The 26,588-nt window shown below is 42.7% G+C and overlaps 1 protein-coding gene and 1 pseudogene across 2 annotated transcripts; both read left to right on the plus strand.

Annotated features, from left to right (window-relative positions):
• Positions 1 to 4,163: 4,163 nt before the first annotated feature.
• Positions 4,164 to 5,317, plus strand: LOC113934096 (annotated as a pseudogene).
• Positions 5,318 to 11,997: 6,680 nt separating this feature from the next.
• C13H9orf64 (chromosome 13 C9orf64 homolog) lies at positions 11,998 to 26,361 on the plus strand. Of its 2 annotated transcripts, XM_027616746.1 has the most exons (5): positions 11,998 to 12,536; positions 13,056 to 13,315; positions 20,880 to 21,075; positions 25,115 to 25,353; positions 26,304 to 26,361. In XM_027616746.1, the coding sequence occupies exons 1-4, from the start codon at positions 12,200 to 12,202 to the stop codon at positions 25,345 to 25,347; spliced, it is 1,026 nt and encodes a 341-aa protein (XP_027472547.1). In that variant the 5' UTR covers positions 11,998 to 12,199; the 3' UTR covers positions 25,348 to 25,353; positions 26,304 to 26,361. The 2 variants fall into 2 exon arrangements, with proteins under 2 accessions (XP_027472547.1, XP_035579680.1); XM_035723787.1 differs by lacking the exon at positions 26,304 to 26,361 and having other exon boundaries at positions 12,002 to 12,536; positions 25,115 to 26,297.
• Positions 26,362 to 26,588: the final 227 nt, after the last annotated feature.

Consider the following 26,588-nt stretch of genomic DNA (forward strand, 5'->3'; position numbering starts at 1 on the left):
ACTTACGGAAAGCCTTTTCAGTGTTTCTCAAAAAACTTCGTAGGACCACCTTTAAAATCAGTGGTGCTGGGGGGTTGCCTAGGTGGCTCAGTCCTTAAGCGTTTGCCTTCAGCTTAGGTCATGATCCTGGGATCGAGCCCCACATTGGGCTCCCTGCTTGGCAGGGAGCCTGCTTCTCCCTCTCCCACTCTCCCTGCTTGTGTTCCCTCTCTCGCTATAAAATTTTATTTGACAGAGACAGCGAGAGAGGGAACACAAGCAGGGAGAGTGGGGGAGAGAAGCAGGTGCAGAGCAGGGAGCCCAATGCGGGGCTCGATCCCAGGACCCAGGGATCAGGACCCAAGCCGAAGGCAGACGCCCAATGGCTGAGCCACCCAGGCGCCCCGCAAATAAAATCTTGAGGAAAATACTAGCGGTGCTGGTTAAACATGAAAACATCTGGACCGTACTTCAATTTGAATCACAATCTCTAGAAGGAGGTACCAGGAATCTGCTTATTTAACAAGCTGAAGTTAATAGAGGGTTTTGTTTTTATTTAAGATTTTATTTGAGGGCACACGAGCAGGGGGAGGAGCAGGAGAGAGACAAGCAGACTTGAGCGCAGAGCGCCATACAGGGCTTGATCTCATGACCCCAAGATCGTGACCTGAGCCAAAATCAAGGGGTGGGTGCTCAACTGACTGAGCTACCCAGGTGCCCCAAACTCAGTAGTTTGAAAACTAACATAATACAGCAATATGTAGTAAGAAACAAGTATGGGGGCACCTGGATGGCTCAGTCGGTTGAGAGTCTGCCTTTGGCTCAGGTCCTGGATCCTGGGGTCCTGGGTTTGCGCCCCATGTCGGGCTCCTTGCTCAGCAGGAAGTCTGCTTCTCCCTCTCCCTTTGGCCCTCCCCCCTGCCCCCCGCTTGTGCTCTCGTTCTCTCTCGAATAAATAAAAAAATCTTAAAATGTTACCATACCTTTTCATTAATTCACCCATACTTAGTTACCCAGGTGTACAGGTACAGTGGTAGACCCTAAGGATGCAGTGCTTAGGAATCATTCATTTGGAGAGACAATCCAGTAACAATGAGAAAAACCAGTGTTGTGAGATGTGTTTAGGAAAGCAGAAACCAATGTGTGTGTACATACATGTATACACATTCACATTCACAACATGTACGTACATGTATACACATTCACAATGAAACACTGTAGAGTTAAAACCGGGAAAATCCCTGTTTGCTTTGACCCAAAATTCTGTCCCCTGCTCCTCTTAGCAGATGAAAGAAGTAAAGACAGCTTGTGTACATAAGTAGCCATCATTTGCCCCAACCAGGCCTCAGCACCTAGAGAAGAAATCTGACCTGAGAGAAAAAGGTAATACCTAGAAAATTAAGCACTTTACATTTGTCTATATTTAAAATGGGGAGTTAATCTGAGTCAAGGACATTGGAAAATCTAAGATGCAAATGTTTTATAGGCTTGGGTTCCTGTTTACCAACAGGGTTGTGGTTTAACAGATACACCAGCTATCCTGTAACCTCAAACCTTCTTAGCCTTCCTAGTCACCTCATTTTCTGTCCAGACCTGTCCTCCCACTCAGTACCTCCACGCATTTCCCCCTGCTCCCCCAAACTCAGACCTGTAACCACCAGCCCTGTAGTTGTGAGAGAAACTATGTCAGCAGAACTTCAAAACTTTTAGAATCGTTTCAGTATTTTACGCTTTTGGTCATCCTATCCCCCTTACCCTGAAGTCTTTTTTTCCTGAAGTCTTCTATCTTTAAGGATGGGCTTCATGGAAGGGAAGGGCCAGTTCACCTAGAACAAAATGTCTGGGGGTTAGGGGTGGCGGTGTACATAAAACAGCTGCTTATCAGAGCAAAAGGGGGAGAAGTCATTTTGATAGTGAAGAGAGATTAGGCAGGAACAGAATAGAAGGCACCAGCCAGGTCCCTCAGAAACCTCCCTAGGGTTCATCCTGAGGCTGGACAAGTAGAGGATTAGTGAGAGCAGGAACTCCAGGAAGGTTAAATAGGAAGCTAAAGGCAGAGAAGGCTTAAGCCTCACTTCTGTTTGGAACGCTGCAAAGTACTCCTATGACCACATGGGCTAGTAAAGCACAGCAGAAATTGAGGCATACCATGTTTTGGCACAGGGACACAGATTTTATGCGCGCGCGTGCACACACACACACACACACACACACACACACTCCACAGGATTTGCTTTGATTCCTAGATGGCAGAAGAGGGACACCAGCTGAGTGCTAATGGGCTTGCCATGGGGTCACCATGGTGAAGGTCACCATGGTGAAGGGGAAGGTTACTGCATTGCTGGGCTATCTACCTTACAGCCTATGCAGAGGCTGTAAGGTAGATAGCCCAGCAATGCAGTAACCTTGCTGGTCTTGGAAAGGTGGAAGTGAAAGAAAGACCTTTTAGAAAAAAACAGCCTTAGTAAGGGGTCTGACCTTTAACTGAATAATTATTTCCCTTAAATTAGACCATTTAAAACTGGAAAAGACCAACTTCATTTCACTTGGCAACCTTATGTGGTTTTTTTCTACCATCACTGGGAATGGGAACTTATGAGAAAGAGGGCATATGGGAATCAGAGCCTCTGGAAGTCCCCATAAAAGCAAGAAAGGTGAGGCAAATACAAACAAATCATAAGTTCTAGGTGGAGGTGGCCCCAGTGGGCGTGGGGTCTTCATTTGGTAGATCAGGTAGCTTTTTATCTAGATCATTTCTTCATATCTGTGTTTTAGATTGGCACCAATTCTGTGTACAGTTCAGACTCCAGAACTCTGTGCGATCAGGCCCTGCTTCCATGGCTTCCTTTCACCTGAGAGCCTTCCTCTAGTGAATCTCTTGCACAACAATCCCTGGCTGGAGCTCTGCTTTTGGGGACATGATCTAAGATGGTTGAGCTGCAGGTAGAGCAGAGATTTACATCACCCAGACATCCTTGGTTTAGATTTTGATGCAGTAAGTAATGAGACATAGAGTTATCTTCTGAGGAAGGGGTGAAAGTTTTTCATTTTAGGGAGAACAGCTGCATTCTGTTAGGCAATATGTTTTAAAGTATATGTCTGTGAACAAAATAGTCATAGGGGTGAATTGTAATGGACCTTTTTGTTAAACGACACAGCTTCACTTTGCCCTCTTCAATAGTACCCAGCTTTGCTTTTGCAGTTTTTCTCTCGCAGCTATATGTAGACTTGACAAGATAGAAATCCTGGTCCTGGGGCGCCTGGGTGGCTCAGATGGTTAAGCGTCTGCCTTCGGTTCAGGTCATGATCCCAGGGTCCTGGGATCGAGTCCCGCATCGGGCTCCCTGCTCCTTGGGAGCCTGCTTCTCCCTCTGCTTCTCCCTCTGCTTCTCTCTCTCTCTCCCTCTCTCTCTCTCCTCCTCTGTCTCTCATGAATAACTAAAATCTTAAAAAAAAAAAAAAAAAAGAAATCCTGGTCCTGGGAGAGTCCTTCTCACACCAAGAGAGTAAGCATTTGCCCCAGGCTTGCCTAACCTGGGAATTTGTCCTGGGAATTTAAATCTTGAGCAGAATGATTGCAGGCAAGTTACAATGATTGCAGTAAGTTTGTGGGGTTTGTTGTTGTTTTTGTTGTTGTTTGTTTTTTCAGCAGCACTAGTAGAAGAAACCTTTGGGGAGTTTCTAGAACTGCCCAATTGCCGTTTTGAAGTCTTGTTCCCAGTCTTTCCTTCTATCCAGAGAGGTTTTTCATAGCTTTTCAAACAGTTCTCTTTGCTTAAGTTAGCCAGTCACTATCTGGTACAGGCAGCCTTGCTAACTTCAGGGAGGACAACAAAAGTCTGGGTAGCAGCTGCTTGCTCCACCTCAGCAGCCATTGCTGCCAACCAGTGTCACTTGGGCCTTCCCAGTTCGGCCATCTGGGGCATAAATCAGTCATTTTCTGGGGGACTGCCAGGCCCTATCTCAAGGCTGCCACTGAACATCCGAGGCAATCAGCAACATGCCTCAAGTTTCTCGCTTTTGCCTCCACTTTCAGACTTGAATAAAATGCCACACCTCACAGAGAAGAGAACTGACTTCTGGAGCAGCTACCACAGCGGCTGGATGATGCCGTGTGGAAGGAAAGAGGAGTCAGTTCCGGAGGGGAAAGCTCCAACCAAAGGGTAATCAAAGCTAGGAGAGAGATGTGCCGCCAGGTGAGCAGCCCCCTCCCGCCACCTAGCCCGGCCAGCCGCGGACGCCTGGGCAGGCAGTCGGTTTGGCCCAGGCCACCCAGCCGTCTAAAAACGCTTGGTGTTTTTAGAGATACAAAAAGAATTGTTAGACTACAATAGAAGTTGGCAGTAATGCTCTTGAAATGAGCCACAGGCCGTCAGCTTTTGCTAAGATGATTAACAACACAGAATCTTGGACAGAAATTGCTAGCTGTTCTGGACGACTACAAGGTAACTTTTGTGCACAGAGGTGTGTGTCAAAGCCAGTCCCCTGCTGTCACTCTTAAAACCCAGTTGGCCTGAAAACAAGAAGGTGTGCTACATGCAAGATGACAGGTGCTTAGTTAGCTAAGGCAGCAGGAGCCTAGAAGTTTGGGGATGTGAATATTTTCTATCCTAAACTTGGGAGTTTTGCAAAAATTCCAGATGCAAGACCCTGGAACCTCAGCCCGGACGCCTCCTATGGGCATTATTGGGCCAACGAGACCATGCACAGAGGGGAGTTTGCCTTTATCTGTGATGTCAAGGGAGCCGTGGTGGTTGGCCCCGTGTCCTCCAAAGTCCTATCCAAGCCAGCGGATGTTTCCTAGTTTGGTGTGATTTTTGCGGGTGCTCAGAAGAATGTTGGCTCTGCAGGGATCACATTCGTGATCATTAGTGATGACCCCCTGGGGTTCACCCTCAGAGAGTACCCTTCGGTCCTGGAATACAAAGCATAGGCCCCAAATCACTCCTCAGAGAGCATACCTCCGTGTTTCAGCATCTATGACACGGGCTGGGTCCTGAAGTGGATTAAGAACAAGGCAGTGCAGCCATTGGAGAAGCTCAGCTGCATCAAAGCACAAATGATTTGTGATATTGATAATTCTCAAGGATTCTAGGTATATCCAGTGGGTCCCAGAATAGAAGCAAGACAAATATTCCATTCTGCAGTGGCAGTGCCAAAGGACATGATGCTTTAGGAAAAAAGATTACTTGCTAGAGCTCTTGAACTCTATCTGATCTCCTTGAAAGGGGTGGGCCTGTGGGAGTCATCCGGCCTCTCTGTATAATGCTGACAGGATAGAAAATGTCTAGGATCTGGCAGCATCCATGAAAAATCTTTGGAGACGCATCAGCTATGAACACATCTCAACCAACATGTATTCTGCCCCTGAACAATGTATAAAATTTAAAGTAACTTGAGAATGGCTACAAAAACAACAAATCCGGTATTTTTCTTGAATGAACATTTTATTATAGATTCTTCTTTTTTCAAAGAACAACAGCAAAACATTCACAGCTCTGCAAACCTGGTGGGACTTAACAGACACCTTAATTCTTTTTTTTTTTTAAGATTTTTAATTAAAATTTTTTTTAAGAGAAAAAGAGTAGGGCAGGGAGGGACAGAAGGGGAGGAAGAGAAAAAATCTGAAGCAGGCTCCACGCCCAGCGCAGAGCCGACGAAGGGCTTGAACCCATGACCCTGAGATCATGACCTGAGCAGAAATCAGGAGTCCGAGACTTAACCAACTGAGCCACAAAGCGCCCCTAAGATTTTATATTTTTAAAGTAATCTCTACACCCAACACGGGGCTCAAGTTCACCACCCTAAGATCAAGAGTCACATGTTCGGGGTGACTGGGTGGCTCGGTTGGGTGTCTGCCTTCGGCTCAGGTCATGATCCCGGGGCCCTGGGGTAGAGCCCCACATCAGGCTCCCTGCTCAGTGGTGAGCCTCCTTCTCCCTCGACCTCTGCCCCTCGCCAGAAAAGAGTCACATGTTCTTCTGAGCCAACCAGGTGCCCCAACAGACACCTTAATTGTGACTTGAACTGGAAACATTTTTTAAAAATCTTCCTTTTGCTTTTATAACAAATCTAGCTTACGTTGTCTTTTTTTTTTTAATGTTGTCTTTGGCGCTAATTTTTCTAGCTAGATCTCAGTATTCAAACTTGTCTGTGGACTTAATTATGCAAATTGTAGCTAATTGCTTCTGGAGACACACAAACACACAGCATGGAGGGTGAATGGGGTCCTCTGGGTACTAAATCTTGATCCGTTCCAAAATGACAGCAGTGGGGTCTCCTGGGTTCTGCACCTGTTAATTCAGGTCCACACTGCCTGTGTGGTGAGTTTTCCAGGCTAAAGGGCAAACTGGGGATCTTTCTTTATCCTGTTATTTTCATAAAGAGATAAAAGTGACATACTATGTGTTTATATAGCAAGGTCTGTTTTTAATACCAAATAGTTTACATCTTTATGCATTTATATTTCTAGTAATACAGTTCTCAGAATCCTTGACTTTGTGCATTATAATATTACATTAGGTACGGTTGTAGTCCCCATCCCACCCTCCACCCCACCTTTTAAGCTGCTTGACAAAAAAGATACAGTTCTCTGATTCACTTTTGCTTTCCTTCCAACGGGTAGAAGAGTGAAGGCTGTACGTTTGGTTCTTTATTTTTTAGTTAAGCCATTGAAATAAAATTCTCTGTCAAACTTCCTTATCCTTTGTTGATTTGACGGTTCTCTTTATAGTGTTTGACCAGAATGATACTATGGAGTTCTGGAAGATCTTTGCTGAAGAGTCTTTTCCCCTACTGTTTATCCACTGTCAGTGTCTTATGTTGAGTATGTGAAGGACATTAAAATCCTAAAATATCTAAAAAGAAAGAGACAGAGACAGAAAGAGAAAGAATTTCCTCTCAAACTGCTCTGAGGCAGTTTCTCCATATAGTCCGTCCAGGGCAATAGAACTGTGACTGTGTCTCTTTGAGGCTCACCATGAAGCAGTGGCTAACACAGTATCCCGTCCCCTTGTATTACTTTCCATCTGAACCTTTTTTCCTTTCCTTCACTGTCGATGTCCTCAGAAGGCACCTCACAGATAAAACATCAGCACTTAATCCCTGCCTCAGATAAATCCCTGCCCCAGATAAATCCCTGCCCCCTTCAAGATAAATATTCCTTTGTATCTGTTTACTTTTTGTACTTTTTAAAAAATATTTTTTAAATTTATTTGACAGAGAGAGAGAGAGAGAGAGCACAAGTAGGCAGAGGAAGAGGGAGAAGCAGCCTCCCTGCTGAGCAGGGAGCCCGATGTGGGAGATGTGGGACTCGACCCCAGGACCCTGGGATCATCACTTGAGCCGAAGGCAGATGCTTAACTGACTGAGCCACCCAGGCGCCCCTGTACTCTTTTTTCTAAGATTTTATTTTTAAAGTAATCTCTACACCCAACGTGGAGCTTGAACTCACAACCCTGAGATCAAGAGTCATGTGCTCTACTGACTGAGCCAGTCAGACACCCCTGTACTTTTTTTAAAAGCAGGTTTTTACATTTATGGTTGTTGTGTCCCCCTCCCTCACTTTTTGCACTACAGTCTAGCTGACTGATCTATTGCCAACTGGCACCAATTCTCCAAAGTGTGCAAGGGAAGTACACTTGTGTGATCCTCTTTAATAGAAGATACACCGGGCAACCTGTCTACTTCTGTTTCCCAGAAGTACAATAACTGGAAGGCCTGCTGCCCCTCTTCTACATAGTTGAATTTCAGTTCTGGAAATTTCTTCAGCCTGTGTGTGCAACAACCCCTTGCTTGATAATTTCCAGGATCCATTCCACTAACAGCTCAGCTTCAGCTTCTAGCAACATTGAACGAAAGAAGGTGGTTACCAGATCAGTATTTTGCATTATATCCTGAAGTGGTTAAGTTCAAGATTGTTCAAAGAGATCTCATTTGTAAAGCAGTGCATGCACCAAGTCTGGATTGTGGGGAAGAGAATCTGTCAGGCAGGAACTGATGATTTTCAACATCGTTCAAATCACCTCTTCAGTGACATTTACTTAAATGCATAACCTATAAAGGAACATTAATGGAACTCAGAAAACCTCTCAAGGACTGTGTAGCTCGTTCCACAACTCTGTTGTTTTTAGATAGCAAGGAAAACAAGCAGATTACTGGTTTATTATAAAAGGCTATAACTCAGGAACAACCAGATGGATGTATAGGGCAAGTTACCTGGGAAGGGGCATGGAGCTTCCATGCTCTCTGAGCATGTCATTCTCCCCAAATCTCTAAGGGTTCATCAAACTGGAAGCTCTGCACTGTTTTTTATGATGTTTATTTAGTTCTTTTTCCTAAGTGGGAAATATTAATTTCACTAGTTAAAGGCAAACTACAGTTCAAAAATTCTAATTGATTTTGAACTGTAGTAATGTTAATGCTATATAATGGAGATAATATATTTATTCCATTATAACTAAATATTTTAAAACAGAAATTATTTAAGAGTCAGAGTTTTCACCAAAAGAGTCCACTCTGTCCCTAAGCCAAAGCCCGTAGATGGAACATTTAACACACAATAAGAAGAGAGTAGGAAGAGACCTTCCAACGGTACTAAGAAAACCAGGGTAATATAATGGCCCAAAAGCCAAGAGTGAATTTCAAGGAAGTAGTCAATTTTAAATGCTATAAATGGATAAATCAAGGAGAAAAGGAAGAGGAAAATTACTACACAATAGCGAACCGTATCTCTTTTCTGCTAAGACTCCTTGGGGCTTTAGTGTATTGATCACTTTAGGAGAGTCTGGGGGGAAATGAAAATAATTGAGATGTCCTATCTTCAAAAATTCATTTTACTTCTCTGCTTTCCTCCTTCTGCATATATGAAGAATGACAGCCTCCTCTCTAGCAATGTCTACTGTCCATCCATTGCTCTTGCCAACTTTGCAGCTTTTCCTCAACAATACCTCTTAACCCACTATTTCTTTAAGTTTCTGCCATAGCCTATCATGACAGAAAATAGCTTATGTAGCAGTGATCATTGCCAATGCTTGACATTTAATTTAGCTCTTCAGAATGATGGCTTTCTTGATGACTGGAATAATCTACTTTGGATACTGTGTAGGAGGGGGAAAGGTGATAGGGACACATCATTTATCATGCCTCCTCCCTTTGTTAACCCTGAAAATACAAGTTTAGGGACTATTTAGAGGTCATCTTGATCTTCTCTTCAAAAGCCTATGCCTGCAGGGTAGAGCCTCTGGCAAAGATTTTCAAAAGAAAAAAACTCAGCAGGCATGTTCCTTTGGCTCTTTGCCCCTTTTATTTTCATCTTTGTGTGCACACAATGTCCATAAGGGTAGAGTCATCCTACAACCATAAAGACAAAAGTCATATACTAGGTATCCCTAGTCCCACAGAAAGCAAGGAGCCTAGTTCCTTGCTGATATTCTCAAACAGGTACATCTGCTATGGGTTTATTATATGAGAAAAACAATCCCCTTTGTATTAGTCACTTTAATCTAGTTTTCTGTTGCTTGAAGTATAATACTACCCATTTGACTATCTGCCTTCCTCACTAATCATAAGATGTCAGAGACCATGTCTGTATCTGCCACCTGTGCAAGATAGAAAACTTTCATAGCAAGTTACAGAAAACCCAACTCAAAATTGCTTTAAACTATAAGGAAGTTTATTAACTCACATGAGATCCAAAAGTGGGACAGACTTAAGACAGACAGACATAATCCCATTACTCTAGCTCCATTTCTCGGCTATTCTTTTGGCCTCCCCCATGTGCTGACCTCATACACAGGTTGCCATCAAAAGGATGGTAACAATTTCACACCTCATATCCAAGCTCATTCATGTCCAGAGGGAGCGTGAATCTCTTCTGGAAGTTCTCCTGGAAAAGCTTTTCTGGAAGCATCCTACAAACCTATCTTTGCAACTCACTGAGGTGAACTAGGGAACATACATGATCCTAACCCAGTCCCTTGCAAGAGGGTGATATTACCCTTACACCGGTCCAGACCACTCTTGGAGATCAGGATGCTGAGCTACACCAGTTGTGGGTAAGAGGGATTCCTGAACAACCTCAGGATTCTGTCGGGAAGGAAGAAGGAGGGAAAGAATATTGAGTAGGTAAAGAACTCCCTTTTTGTATTCCTAACAGCTTGTACACATTTAAAAAAATAAACCCACCTACCACGCAAAATTTATGCTTTATCTCAACAATAAGTTGAGAGAAGGAAGCTTATTTCTTTATTCATACTACTCCTAGTGTCTAACTCAGTATCCTGAACATATTAGGAATCTAAGTTGTTGGTTTTCCATTTCTGTCAATAAGTCTCGGTGAGAGAAAATGGCCTAAATTATATAACCTCCTGAATTCTTTTGTAGATTGCCAGATTTTCTTGCTAATCAATTTTTTAAAAGATTTTATTTATTTGAGAGGAGAGCGCACGAGAGAGAGCGAGCACGAGTGGGGTGGGGGGACATGGTGCAGAAGGGCAGAGGGCAAGGGAGAAGCAGACCTCCTGCTGAGCAGGGAGCTCCATGGGGGGCTCGAGATCCCAGGATCCCGAGATCATGACCTGAGCCAAAGGCAGACGCTTAACCAACTGAGTCACCCAGGTGCCCCTTTTGCTAATTAATTTGACTCCAAAGACTTAGAGCTGCTGGGGTAGACAGAAAAATCCCAAGTCAACAGATTTACATTTATTCAACAACATATTAATGTACTAGTGACTTCTACTGTAAAAGCAAATCATAATGAAATCCTTAAAAGTTTCTTTTTCTTACCAAAATGAAGAAACTGCAGAGATGAAGATATTCTGCTTCTCTGGGGGCACAGTTGTCAAACTTGAAAATTCTAAATCCTCCAAAAATTCTCTAATTCCAAGATTTTTTACTGTCAATAACTAGAGATGACTACTGTTATTTTTAATAGTTGATTTTCAAAAAGGCATGAACATTTCATATTATCCATGGAGATTTAAGTCTGAAGGACAGCACAAATACATTACCTCTGTACTAAAATTTCATCAATAAGCTAATTTGGATCATCACTAATTGACTAGGGTACCTCTCCTCATCCCATTAAAAAATATTTTTTAAAAAAAGTTTGGGGCTGTAAGGTGATACTTACTTCCTCTAATAATGTCTCCTCAATTAGGGCCACTAATATAGTCACTACTTGGCCAGAATGGTTGGCATTGGTAGTTTGGTTCATAGATAGTGCCCCAGACTTAAGGGTTTGAATCCCAACCCAGACCACTGTTGTGACCAGGGGCTCACCGCTGCACCATACGGCTTCTCTTGCAAAACGAAGAGTACAACCGCCACTGTTGCCACGGCCCAGGACAATAGGGATTCAGTACGAAAGCACAATTCCAGGCACACAATGTTAATTTTAACAATACATTTGTTTCCTCAACCATTTCTCCAAACGTCTCAACTAATCTTAAACGTCCATACGGCCTCCGAATGCGACAGTAATTTAGCACAAGAGGCCTGCCTGGGAGATGGGGTTGTGGGAGACCCGCCAATCCGTGTCACAGCCTGGGGGCGATTTAGCCCCCCGCCCCCCCCCCACCCCCCCCACCCCCCCCACCCCCCCCACCCCCCGCACCGGAATGGGCGCCACCAGGCTCGTCGCGGCCCCGGAACCCGGATGCGGAGCGTCGCCGAGGGCATCTTGCCCACACTTCGCCCACTGGGTAGAGGGGAGGGGCGGGAGTGAGGGAGGGCAACGCCGTACACCGCTTGCAGTCATCGCGACTCGAGCCCCGGCGGGGAGCCGCAGTACCACGTGCACAAAATGGCGGAGCCCCACGCCTGGGCGGGAGGGAGCGCAACTGCGGACCCGCGGGCGCCCGACCCTCCGGCCAGTTTCCGGACCTTCGGAACCAGAAACGGGTCCCAGGCGCGCGCCCGGGCGAGAGTGGGCGGGGCCTCTTTCCCGGAAGTGCCTCTGGTCCTGGCCGGGCGCGCGGCCCCGCGGCGTCCACGGCTCCGCCGCAGTGCGCGATGGAGGGAGGGAACCCGGATATCGCCCGCGCTGTCGGCTTTCAGAGCCGCTCCGGAAGGGCGGGGCCCTGTGAGGGCAGCGATCCCACGGTGGTTAGGGAGGGACTGGTGCTGAGGGACCCGCACCCTTGCCCCGCTCGGGGAGGAAAGCGAGTTTGGCCAGCCCGCGGGTGAAAGCGCCTTCACCAGTCCCAAAGGAAAGGGCGGGATGGACGGGCCCCTAACTCCCAGGGAGTCCGCAAAATTCATTGCAGAAAATAGTCGGGATGTGTTCATCGACGGCAGAGGCGTGCGGAGGGTGGCCGAGCTGCTGCTCGCCAAGGTCTCGGGGCCCGAGCTGCACCTGGGGGGCTGGAAGGCCCTTCACGAGCTGAATCCCAGGGCGGCTGACGAGGCCGCGCTCAACTGGGTGTTCGTGGCAGACACGCTCAACTTCTCCTTCTGGTCGGAGCACGACGAGCGCAAATGTCTCGTGGGGTACAGGGGGAAGACGTACAGTGGGTACTGGTCCCTGTGCGCCGCGGTCAACAGAGCCCTCGACGAAGGTTGGTGCCCCTTCTCCGGGTCAGACCCAACAAACGGCCTGTGAGGTTTCGGTTTCCCGGAGGGTCCCGAGGAACGAGTCGGGAAATGGCATACGTGTTCATAAGGCGAACTTTGAAGTTCTTCACTGCAGTTCTTATCTGCTTAAAATACAAGTGTGAGAAGAAGCTGGCGTTAAGTCCTTAGTGAGAAATGATCCTAATGTTTATCATCATAGCTAAGTATACAAGTTTTCTAAAGAACGCCACTTTGATGACATCTGAAGAACAAAGGGACAGATATAACACATTTTATGCAGTCAAAATACATCTGGTGTAGTATAACAATTGCTAGAAACGGATGAATAAGTACAGATGAGAAAATAGAAAATGAAGGGTATGCTTCTGATTTAATTCTTCACCCGTTTTTAGTGCATTTCTGTAACACTCATTTGCTTTCTTATTATTGTATGTTGTAAAAGCAAGGGTCTGATGAATGTAAAAGTATGACGTTGTTCCTCTGCATTTTCTTTTTTCCCTAAGGGATACCTATTACCAGTGCTTCCTACTATGCCACAGTGACCCTGGATCAGGTTCAGCACATATTCCGTTCTGACACGGACGTTCCCATGCCTTTGATCGAAGAGAGGCATCGGATTCTTAATGAAACCGGGAAAATTCTGCTTGAGAAGTTCGAAGGCTCTTTTCTTAATTGCGTCCGAAAAAGTGAAAAAAGTGCACAGAAGTTAATGCACCTGGTAGTTGAAAGCTTTCCTTCTTACAGAGATGTGACTCAGTTTGAGGTGAGCTGCTTCTGCTGGGGATTTTAGAATTCTTAATTATCTTCTCAGTTAACTTTTTTACTTCCAGAACTCCTTCTGAGATTTAAAAACTTAAGTATTTTTGAAGTTCCTTCCTTGTGGACAAGGAACAATAACAAAATTGTTAAGTAGTGTTTCAAAGACATTACTTTTCTTAGTTTTCTAATTAATATATTTCCTTTCTTCTTTTTTTTCTTTGTCCTTTTAAAGTGTTTCAGACCTACAAAACACTGAACCTTCAATATGATGCTACTTAGGGACAATGAGGTACTTTTACAGCTTCAAAAAATTTACTTCATTGGATGAAAATCAGAATGTATTTCTAAATCCTTTCTAATAAAAAGTATTTTTTGAGGCTCTAACATATATATATATATATATACACACACACACTGTGTTTTCTTTTTCACACGTGGAATACTTGAACAGTGTTATTTTCTTTTTCTTTACACAGATGTACTTTTAAAATGGTAAACATTTGGTATACCTTCCCACTGTACACCTGGGTTCTGTTTTTGTAAAATTCTTTTAGAATTCGTTATCGTGTGTTTTAACTGTGACGAATTGAAAGCAACTTCAGAGGAATCACATAAATCTATTGAATAAGTTCATGAATGCTTAAATCATATTGAAATTTTAAAGCTACCCTTTTAAAATCACAATTCAATGACTAACAAAAATTACCAATGATATTGTTTATTTTTTTAAAGATTTTATTTATTTATTTGAGAGAGCGAGAATGAGAGAGAGCACATGAGAGGGGGGAGGGTCAGAGGGAGAAGCAGAACCCCCCGCTGAGCAGGGAGCCCTGACGTGGGACTCGATTCCCAGACTCCAGGATCATGACCTGAGCCACAGGCAGTTGCTTAACCAACTGAGCCACCCAGGCGCCCCCAATGATATTGTTTAAATCGCTCTTTATGATTTACAAGGTGTTTGCATGTACACTCTCATTAGATCCATAGAAGAGCTCTGTGGGGCCTAAGGACAAGGGTCATTATTGCCCTGTTTGTAGACCAGGAACCAAAGTCTAAAGAGAAAGGTTAACTGGTTTATCTTACATCATTTAGTCAGGAAATAAATAGCTAGCTTTTCAATTCTGTAAAGTGAGAGATGCCTGATTATGTTAAGATTCTTTTATTTTTTAAAAGATTTTATTTTTATTCATTTGAGAGAGAGAGTGAGCATGAGCAGGGGGAGAGGCAGATTCCCCACCAAGCAGAGCCGGATGTGGGGCTTGATCCCAGGACCAGGAGATCATGACCTGAGCCAAAGGCAGATGCTTAACCATCTGAGCCACCCAGGTGCCCCAGTTAAGATTCTTTTAATTGCAAGTGACGGACACAAAACTAGAAAAACTTTAAGCAAAATGAAGAATTTGGGGATAGGAACATCAAGGATCAAGGACTCAATGCCATCAGGATTCAGTCACTACTCTTTGCTTCTCTTGGCTCTGTATTTCTCGCAGACTAGCTTTCTCCATGAAGTAGAAGATGTTTATGAATTTTGCATCTTATTGCTTCCACCACCAGAGAGAGAGCGGGAGGGAGGGGTAGACACCCTCTCAGGTACTGTTCTAAAATTCCTGGTTAAACACTGATCAAATCAGCAGGGATTATGATCAATGAAGTGTGGCTGAAGGGGCTGTGGGTGGGGCAGAGGCAGTTCCTAGAAAAGAGGTCCTAGGACACTGCTAAATTTCATTTTGTTCTGACTAACCATTTTGCTGATGCAGAGGTTACTTTGAGATTTATTTGTCTTTTTTTTTGGCTCAGATGGTTAAGCATCTGCCTTCGGCTCAGGTCATGATCCCAGGGTCCTGGGATCGAGTCCCGCATCAGGCTCCCTGCTCCTTGGGAGCCTACTTCTCCCTCTGCCTCTCTCTCTCTCTCTCTCTCTCTCTCTCTCTGTCTTTCATGAATAAATAGATAAAATCTTAAAAAAAAAAAGATTTTATTTATTAGAGAGCAAGACACACACACATACACACACAGGGTGGTGGTTGGGAGAGAGCACGAGCAGGGGGAGGGGCAGAGGGAGAAGCAGACTCCCACTGAGCAGGGAGCCTGATGCGGGTCCCAGGACCCTGGGATCAGGACCTGAGCCGAAGGCAGACACCTAACCGACTGAGCCACCCAGGCACCCCTGTCTTTGTCTTTAAAGTATGTCATTTCAACCTTTTTTAAAGAAATTGTGGATCAAGTTCCTTGGTTCATGATTCAGGCCATCTAAGTATATTCGTGTATAAAAAAATCAAACTGCCATTCATGTGGCTAAGAATCCATGTATTTCAGAATCAACATTGGTTGTAGCAGAAGAAGGGCTGAGAGTAAATTTAGGATGACTTCAGGATGGCATAAATTCATGACATGTAGTTTGTTTGTCTTGAAGTAGTCCTGAGTTTTTGTTTTTGTGGAAGAAAGTAAACTTTTTTGGTAGATGGTAATACCAATTTAGTAAGCAACTTGCTGAGTTTCTATTTTATTACAGCACAGTGCTTTTGATTTACTTTGCTGAAAAGTTCAATTTTTCTAAAAACTGTGCCAGGAAGGGTGCCTGGGTCGCTCAGTCATTAAGCGTCTGCCTTCGGCTCAGGTCATGATCCCAGAGTCCTGGGATCGAGCCCCACATCGGGCTCCCTCAGTGGGAAGCCTGCTTCTCCCTCTCCCACTCTCCCTGCTTGTGTTCCCTCTCTTTCTGTCTCTCTTGTCAGATAAATAAATAAAATCTTAAAAAAAAAAAACTGCCAGGATATAGATTAATTTTAAGGCTGATATATTTTAAAATGAATACTACCTGAACCGTTTCCCATCAGTACTAATTTCTAAAAAGCATTCTTATAGAAAAATCCCCAAAATGTAACAAAAATCATACTTAAGGATTCTGACACTTTCTTAAAGGAGTATTATATTTTTTCATTTATTTTTTTCCAAAAGATTATCATTAGTGTTACCCAAAAGCAACGTATTTCCTATGATTCCTAACATAGCACAGATCACATATTCATTTAAAAGATATGTAAATAGTAAGGAGTGCCTGGCTGGTTTATTCGGTGGAGCATGCGACTCATAATTGGGGTTGTAAATTAAAGCCCCATGTTGGGTGTAGAGATTGTTTAAAAATAAAATATACATAACGTACTTTGGGCAATTAACTCCAAATCTAGAGGAGTTCTGAGCCTTTTAGGACTGCTTTTGAAATTGAAAAAGTGTTAAACTCAAGTGTATGTTTTTTGTTTTTGTTTTTTTAAGATTTATTTATTTATTTTAAGATTTTATTTATTTGAGAGAGAGAGAGAGCACAAGCAGGGGGAGGGGTAGAGGGAGAAGCAGGCTCCCTGCTGAGCAGGGAGCCCGATGTGGGACTCGATCCCAGGACCCTGGGATCATGACCTGAGCTGAAGGCAGACGCTTAACTGGCTGAGCCACCCAGGCACCCCAAGATTTATTTATTTTAGAGAAAGAGAGCACAAAGTGGGGTAGGGGCAGAGAGAGAGGGAGACAAGCAGACTCCCCACTGAGCAGGGAGCCCTGCCCAGGGCTCAGTTCCAGGACCCCAAGATCATGACCTGAGCCAAAACCAAGAGTCAGATGCTTAACCTACAGAGCCACCCAGGGGCCCCATTAAACAATAATAATAATAATTCTCTCACAGCACAATTTTTTCATAGTACCATTTTTAATGACTTCACAGTAGTAGTATTCCACTATATGGATGTACAATCCCATAATTATTTGCCCAACAATTGTGTTTGATACACAGTTTTATTTTTTAAATTGAATTTTATGTCATGTTGTTTTCAGTTTTTGTGATAACAAGCAATACTGCACAATCCTTTAACACTTGTAATTATTTTCTTAGAATGAATGGAATCATAGTAGTGGAATTGCTGAGTCAGAGCATGGCCTGGATCTTCAAAAGGCTTGTAATATATAAAAATGCTAACAGTTCTCTCGAAAGATGATAATGAAGATGATCAGCAGCAGCATAGGAGAGTGCTCTTTTCCCAGCTCCTTCTTAACATGGTGATAGTATTGGTTGCTATATTTTTTAATATTTAAGTTGCGTAAAATAGTCAATTGTTTTTAATGTATATTTATTTACTGAGATTACCAATCATTTTTAAACATTATAAACAAATTGATAAAATTTTAATTTGGGGGCGCCTGGGTGGCTTAGTCGTTAAGCGTCTGCCTTCGGCTCAGGTCATGATCCCAGGGTCCTGGGATCAAGCCCTGCCTTGGGCTCTCTGCTCCGCGGGAAGCCTGCTTCTCCCTCTCTCACTCCCCTTGCTTGTGTTCCCTCTCTTGCTGTGTTTCTCTCTGTCAAATAAATAAATAAAATCATTAAAAAAAATTTAATGTGGACAGATTTTATTTATTTATTTTTAAAGATTTTATTTATTCATGAGAGACAGAGGAGGAGAGAGAGGAGAGAGAGAGAAGCAGAGGGAGAAGCAGGCTCCCAAGGAGCAGGGAGCCCGATGCGGGACTCGATCTCAGGACCCCGGGATCATGACCTGAGCCGAAGGCAGACACTTAACCATCTGAGCCACCTAGGCGCCCAATTTGAACAGATTTTAGATCAGCGATTTCCCAACCTGGTTATACTCCAAAATCAGCCAGGAAGCTTTAAAATTCAGGTACATTTCCAAAGCAGCTCTGATTTAGAGCATATAGTAACAATGTAAAAGTCCTAATGAATAAATCAGCTTCCCTCAGGCTATTGTCTTTACTGTGACATACTGATAAAGTCCAAAAATGTGGTCTTTTTTTTTTTTTAAAGATTTTATTTATTTATTTGACAGAGAGAGACACAGCGAGAGAGGGAACACAAGCAGGGGGAGTGGGAGAGGGAGAAGCAGGCTCCCCGCTGAGCAGGGAGCCTGACGCGGGGCTCGACAAGGGGCTCCATCCCAGGACCCTGGGATCATGACCTGAGCCGAAGGCAGATGCTTAACCACTGAGTGGCCCAGGCGCCCCAAGCATTTGTAATTCTTGACCTTTCTAATTTGTTCATGATACATTTGTTGAAGAAAATCAACTCATGGTCATGGATTTTTTTTATTGATAATAATTGTTTTATAAAGGTACTATTTTGAAAATATTTTATTCACCAAGCAATATTATGGAACACGTAGGGAATTGTTATTTTGGGATTCGCTGGTATTTTCAGTGATATCAGTTAGTATTTTTGAGGTGAAGAATTTGATTACTAAAATCATTTGATTACTAAAACCATATCAGCTTGTTAAGAAAATGTTTTATAGATGACTTGAATTTATTTTTAGACTCCTCACTTAAATCTTATTTTTTGTTTTTTTTTTTTTCCAACGGTATTATAATCTAATCTTTGTGATATACTAGTTGGCTACCATGGAAACAGTGGTCATGATGTGACAATTTATGTTTTGTTAGATGCTAGCACTGATTTTGTTACGTAAGTCTGGTTCCTGTATTTTTCCAGTTTGATCTAGGATCTTATTAAAAATAGGAGATAAGGGCGCCTGGGTGGCTCAGTTGGTTGAGTGACTGCCTTCGGCTCAGGTCCTGGTCCTGGAGTCCCAGGATCGAGTCCCGCATCAGGCTGCCCGCTCAGCGAGGGGTCTGCTTCTCCCTCTGACCCTCTTCCCTCTCATGCTCTCTGTCTCTCATTCTCTCTCTCTCAAATAAATAAGTCAAATCTTTAAAAAATAAAAATTAAAAAAAAATAAAAATAGGAGATAATAGCTTCTATTACAGTAAACATGATGTGATAATTGTGTTTGATGCACAATTTTATTTTTTATATTAAGTTTTATGTCTTACTCTTTAATACACTAGACTTAAATATAAACCTAGTTATCGTATGTAATTTCCAGTCCAACAATTGCCAGATTGTCATATTTTGATAGGTTTGAAAATACGGGCTATTCCCAAATGATGTAGAGATACTTTTTTTTTTAAGGTTTTATTTATTTGAGTGAGAAAAAGAATGCATGTGTGCACAAGCACGAGTGCGGGGAGGGGTAGAGAGACTAGCAGACTCTCCGCTGAAGCTGAATACAGAGCCTGAGATCATGACCTGAGCCAAAGTCAGACGCTTCACTGACTGAGCCACCCAGGCGCCCCTAGGGATACTTCATGGTGATTCTTTCCCCCCAGCACTCTAGTTTATAGACTATACATCCTGTAAAAAAAATGAGCATATGTGTTTGCTCTGGAAAACACGATACTGAATTTCTTAGAGGTGGTTTTAGGCAATTTACTTAGTAAAAGTAGTTCTGGATTGATTGCAATAGGTACACCTTAAGGTTAGGCAAAATTTAGGTTATTTCTCATTAGGACAGAGTATCATTGGAGTTTGTTTTTAGTAAATAAAGGAATCTTTGGTATCATCTTAAGGAATTTTCACATGGAGCCTTTCCTTGAAGGATTTAATTTCTTTTTTTATTTAATTATGTTATTTACTTATTAAAACATTCTCCAAGGTGGACAGGATAAATTTTGGGACTCAGTAATACTGATTATTCTCCTTTAGCAGACAAGCAGCTATAAAAGGTGATTTGAGATTATTACCTTTGGTATTAGGATTAGATTGTAATTATCCATATCTTTCCATAGTTTATGCTGATCTGCATTTGTAATTTTATAGAGAATTTTCGAGTTAAATTATAACCCACTCTCCTGTAATGCTTGGTTAAATTTGTTTCTTTGTTGTATAAATATAATTGGAAGTTTATTTTGTTCTGTGGGCTTACATATTGATTTTGACCATTTCCAAAAAGGTAGACTTGATAACTTCTGGCTGTTGATAAAGACAGTTATGTCTTTATCTCTGAAATACGTTTATCATACTATCTGAAAGACAACAGTTAAAAATTGAATGTTGTGATTCTCTTCAGAGATGAGTTTAAGGATGTTTGTTTCGGGGTGCCTGGGTGGCTCAGTCATTAAGGGTCTGCCTTCGGTTCAGGTCATGATCCCACGATTCTGGAATCAAGCCCTGCGTCAGGCTGTCAGGTTCCCTGCTCCGTGGGAAGCCTGCTTCTCCCTCTCCCGCTCCCCCTGCTTGTGTTCCCTCTCTCGCTGTGTCTCTCTCTCTCAAATAAATTAATAAAATCTTTTTTTTTTAAAAGCGATGTTTGTTTTCTTCTTTATACTCTTCTGTATTTTATACAATTAACATGAATTATGTTGCAATTAGAAAAATTTAAGAAGCTTTCTGAAGAAATACTGTCTAGCCATTAAAAAGAATAAGCAGGTGGGTTATAGTGACACAGAAATATATATATGAGGTAATGTCATTGAAAAAGAACACTAAATACCACAATCACCACAGTTGTATTTTATGTACCTTGAAAAATATAGGAAGTAAATTTGGAGTGAAAGAGATAATTTAATATTTATTAGATTCCCTTTTTTTCTATAAAAGGTCCATAAATTCTTAACCAACACTAAAATTATTGCACCCTTGAGAAATGTTTTCAATGTGTGCCCTTTTTTTTATAGCATACATAAAAGCTATCGGATACCCAGGTAACATTTATATTCTCTTCATTCATCAGGGGAAAAGAATTTCTTTTTACAAACGGGCCCAAATCCTCGTGGCAGATACGTGGAGTGTGTTAGAGGGGAAAGGAGACGGCTGCTTTAAAGACATCTCCAGTATCACCATGTTTGCCGACTATAGATTACCTCAGGTTCTTGTTCACCTGGGAGCACTGAACTACTCCAAGGAACTACTGGAAAAGCTTCTCAAAGGTTTGCCAACTTAAGACATTCTTTGTTATACTATGAATTGTGATTGAGTCTCTGTCTTGTTTCTTTCACAGAAGTTCTCCTTTCCTTTAAAAAAAAAAAAAAACACTGTTTATTGTTAAAAGCACATGTAAAGGGGCACCTGGGTGGCTCAGTCAGTTGAGCATCTGCCTTCGGCTCAGGTCATGGTCCCAGGGTCCTGGGATCGAGCCCTGCATCAGGCTCTCTGCTCAGCGGGGAGCCTGCTTCTCCCTCTCCCTCTGCCTGTTGTTCTTCCTGCTGTGCTCTCTCTGTCAAATAAATAAAATCTTAAAAAAAAAAAAGCACATGTAAAGAAAAATGCAGGGGCAATTGAAGTAAGAGAAAATCACTTTTTTTTTTAAAGATTTTATTTATTTATTAGAGAGAGTGGGAACACAAGCAGGGGGAGTGGGAGAGGGAGAAGCAGACTCCCCGCTGAGCACGGAGCCTGATGCAGGGCTGGATCGTGACCTGAGCTGAAGGCAGACACTTAACGACTGAGCCACCCAGGCACCCCGAAAATTGCTTTTTGTTGTTGTTTACACTGTAGAATGTAGGGAATTACACTATTTAGTCATAGTTGCAGAGCCTCATAATAAAATGAAACTGAAGTTTCTGTTATCTGAAGGTGTGTGATGGATGCTAGGTCCATCAGGTGTAGTATTTGAAGAGTGTTAATTAAGCAGTGAAGAGCACACTACACTATGAAATAAAAGGTGGCCTGAGAGGTAACATGCAGTGGGTTTCAAGTCAGGAGGCTCCAGCGTCTGCCACTGGGTTACCTTGCATGAGTCATTTGCTTTTCTAGGCTCATTTATTTATCATTATTGGATTCAATTATTGATTCTCAAGAGTGGGAGCCTTGTTATAATAAATGAGCATAGAAAATTATGTTTGTGTGAAAAATCAGCTTTTTTTTAAGTTTTTGTTTAAATTCTAATTAGTTAACATAGAGTGTAATATTAGTTTCAGGAGTAGAATTTAATGATTAGCTTTTTGTTTTTTAAACATGTCTTTGTATAAGAAAAATAATTATAATTTTCACATTAATTTCTCTCTTTTGGATGCAGTATTTTCAGCTATTTTTTTGTTTAATTTTAGAAGAAAGTAGTTGTTTGCTTGTTTTTTTAAGATTTTATTTATTTATTTGAGAGACAGTGCGTGCACAAGCAAGGGAAGGGGCAGAGGAAGAGGGAGAAGCAGAATCCCTGCTGAGCTGGGAGCCCAATGTGGGGCTCAGTGTGGGGCTTGATCCCAGGACCCCGGGATCATGACCTGAGCCAAAGGCAAACGCTTAACTGACTGAGCCACCCAGGCACCCCAAAGCAGGCAGTTTTTATGACTGAATAATTTTCTCTTGTGAAATAGATTTCGATCACCCAAAATATGAATAACACAGAATATAAAGAATATAAATTATTGCTGTGTTTGCTTCTACCAGTTTTTATGCTACCTTGGGCAATCCATTTTATCCCTCTGTTTCTTCATTTGAAAATCTATCTTATGTTCTAATGATCATGTCCTGGATCATTAATTATTGGATACCAAACATTTAAGCATTCCGGGCTTCTTTTCCATGTAGCCATACGCAGCTCATCTTTTTTTGGCCGGTCTGTCCACTGCTGGTTCCTATCTGTAACCATTCTCTTGCCTGGTTTCCCTCACCCACATTTTCTTTTTTTTCCAGTTCAAGTCCTCCACATCCACGAGGGCTTAGCTCAAATGCTATCTCCTCCACATAGCTTTTTCCAGCTTTTCATGATTTGTGCACCTCCTCCTTCTGAATGTTTGTAGCACCCAATTGTCTCTGCTACTGTGGGGAAAACCCTGCTGAGAACGGATCATGTGGCACAGCCATACAAAGTGGCCTGAATTTTCTTCTGCCATCCATTGCAACTGCAGAGGCCCTTTTCCAGGTGTCCAGCTGCAGCTGTTGTTACTGCCTCTGTTATATCCAGAGCTGTGATCTCATTTCTTTGCCTCTTAGTTTATTTAAGCAAAGTTGGATTTTTTTCAAAAAGTACTTCATTAGCAAACTAGAGGAGAAACAGAAACTATAAACGTAAAGGAGTGCACACAAGGATAGCACACTAGTTTTTAAAAACTATCTGGAGTGAAATCTAGAACCAGGTAATTTGGCTAGATGAGGTAGAACCTTCCTTAACTGGCCTTCAGTGATACTTCTTCCAAATTTGAGGATGGGTTACACTTATATATGTGTATTTTTTTCCTCTCTCCTCTTCTGAATATCTCCGGGCTAGCCCTTGGAAGACCTACCCAGATTTCCATCCATTTTATCTTTTTTGGGGGGCAGGGGGTAAATACAGTCTTTTCACTTTATTTTAATATGAACTTAGATTTTTTTTTCTGTCCAATTTATCTTTAACCCATCTCTTCACCAAAGGCATATTTTTTTAGCCAATTATAAATACTGCCAATCCAGTTTGGCTAAATTTAGATTCTTTACTGTGATTCTAGGGCTGACACCAGTCATGGTATTTAAGGCCTACCCTAATCCAGTATGACCTTATCTTGATTACATCTGCAAAGATGCTGTTTACAAGTAAGGCCACATTCACCTGTACCAGGAGTTAGGACTTGAATGTGACTTTTTGGAGGACACAGTTCAATACTACAGTTACTTATTGGATGGAGGGGACGTAAGTAATGCTGTTTAAAATCCCAGGTGTGACAGTGGACCCTAGTGGGGCTGGGGCATTGTCCTACTTTTCAGTGGATCACAGGGCCTCTTAGGTACTATGAAGCTCTGTGGAAGGGTGTGGATTGGTGGCCAGAGGCCAAGTATAACCTGCAGGTGTGTTTTGTTTGGCCTGACCAGTGTTTTAAGCACTTTTAGTTACTTACTAACCTTGACAATTAGGAGATTTCACATGAAAATCAGACTTTTTTTTTTTTTTTAAGTAGACTCCACGCCCAACATGGGGCTTGAACCTACGACCCTGAAATCAAGAGTCCCATGCTCTACCAACTGAGCCAGCCAGGCTCCCAGAAAATCAAACTTTCTGACTTCACTTATAAAAGGGGGAGAAATATGGGAACACTGGGTCTACCATTAGACCAGGGCAGCACACATTATGTAGCTCATGACAGCTTGCATCTGGCTGTGGCATTCCCTTACTCTGTCTCCCTGATCCTTAGAAGCAGTTGAGTTGATGAGCCCAATTTTAGCCTCAGTGGCAACGTAGAGCCAGGACCCATCTTGCAGGATTAGCTACACCCCGGAGATGGGCACTGAAGAGACTGCGGGGCCTGTGAAGCTCTCAGCTACATATTCAGGGAGGGCTTGATCAAAGGATCCTGAATCCAAAGAACAGTGGTGGTCTTCCTTGCTCAGGTGAACAACTTTGATTTCCTAGGTTCTCCTTGATGCACTTAGGATGTACCTAAGACAATGTTCAGTTTTCAAGTGAGAAAGGGAGGTATTGTTTATTTGGCCCCCTTGGGGGCCTCCAAATTTTGCAATGTTGTTTTTTTTTTCTGACATCAAATCCAATTTTATTTTTTTTTAAAGATTTTATTTATTTATTTGGCAGAGAGATACAGAGAGAGAACAAGTACGCAGAGAGGCAGGCAGAGGGAGAGGGAGAAGCAGGCTCTCCGCCAAGCAGGGAGCCCGATGTGGGGCTCGATCCCAGGACCCTGGGATTATGACCTGAGCTGAAGGCAGCCACTTAACCGACTGAGCCACCCAGGCGCCCCCAACTCCAATTTTAAAACCTTTGTTTTCAAGAATTTAATAATCTTGCTGTCATATTTTAAAATTTCTGGTGACCCCATGTTCATTTAGCAGCTATTTATTGGGGAGCTATATGTGCAAGGTGCTCTGCCACCTCCCAGGAATATTGACGCAAGCCAGACACGGCCCCTGCCCTTGTGGAATGTGCAATTTTGAATTAATGCCTGAGTTTAGAAGTGGTTTAAATGACCCAAAATCAAGTCTGTGTAGATTTTATGTCACTGATGCTTAGTACTTCTTGCTCTGTTTTTTTCCCCCTTGCAGGAGAAATGCTCTCGTATGGTGATAGGCAAGAGGTGGAAATCAGAGGGTGCTCACTTTGGTGTGTTGAACTGATCCGGGATTGCCTTCTGGAGCTTATTGAAAAAAAGGGTGAAAAAACTAGCGGAGAGATCAATTCTGTTCTTCTGGATTATTACTTGTGGGACTACGCCCGTGACCACAGGGAAGATATGAAGGGAATTCCCTTTCATCACACGCGCTGCATATATTATTGAACCAAAGTAAACTTGCATTTTTGTATCACATAATCATTTGCACAGTTTCGCCTTGATATTAAGAGAAGGTAGGAGTGCCTGGGTGGCTCAGTCGGTTAAGCATCTGCCTTCGGCTCAGATCATGATCCCAGAGTCCTGGTATCGAGCCCCGTATGGGGCTCTCTGCTCAGTAAGGAGTCTGTTTTTCCCTGTCCCACTCCCCCTGCTTGTGTTCCCTCTCTCGCAGTCAAATAAATAAAATCTTTAGTAGACGTTACAGCAACAAGAAAAATGATTACCCAGTCTCACTTAGAAAATTTTTCCTGACCTATCACTCTGCATTCCCAACTTTGTCCTTTGTCTGCTTGTTTAGTTTTGATCGTATTTTCCTTTTCTGTGGGCACATGACAGGAATAATGAAGGAGCTGTGATGCTCTCTTTAAATCTCACATCTCTTAAAATTAATCATGCTTGGGGTGCCTGGGTGGCTCAGTCGTTAAGCGTCTGCCTTCGGCTCAGGTCATGATCCCAGGGTCCTGGGATCGAGCCCCGCATCGGGCTCCCTGCTCGGCGGGAAGCCTGCTTCTCCCTCTCCCACTCCCCCTGCTTGTGTTCCCTCTCTCGCTGTGTCTCTCTCTGTCAAATAAATAGATAAAATCTTTAAAAAAAAAAATTAATCATGCTTTATAATGTGATTAGTCATCAGTGATAATATTTCATCCGTTCAATTGGTGTCTTTTCTCAGGGTGTACTAATTATACTTTAATCCTTTGATATGGGGGGGTAGGGTCTTTGCTGTCTGAATGCTGCGGCTTTTGTATAAATCAATCTTGACAGCTTATTTTAAGCTTTTTATTGGTATTGACAGCGGGTTTTGCACATAGTGATTTTCAGTTTAGGAAATCTATCTAATATTCCTTTTTTTTTTCAGTGTAACTATATTGAAATTGAATAAAGGTTTTAAAATTTTTTCTTAGGGTGCCTGGGTGGCTCAGTTGGTTAAGCGACTGCCTTCGGCTCAGGTCATGATCCTGGAGTCCTGGGATCGAGTCCCGCGTCGGGCTCCCTGCTCAGCGGGGAGTCTGCCTCTCCGTCTGACCTTCTTCCCTCTCATGCTCTCTCTCTACCATTCTCTCTCTCAATAAATAAATAAAAATCTTTATTAAAAAAATAAATAAATAAAATTTTTTCTTAAACCCGGAATGGATTATTTCATTAAAAAGAATTTACCACATATAATTTGAAAAGGTTTACAGTGAGGG

The sequence above is a fragment of the Zalophus californianus genome, chromosome 13 (genome assembly GCF_009762305.2).
Source record: "Zalophus californianus isolate mZalCal1 chromosome 13, mZalCal1.pri.v2, whole genome shotgun sequence".
In the NCBI taxonomy this organism is placed as follows: domain Eukaryota; kingdom Metazoa; phylum Chordata; class Mammalia; order Carnivora; family Otariidae; genus Zalophus; species Zalophus californianus.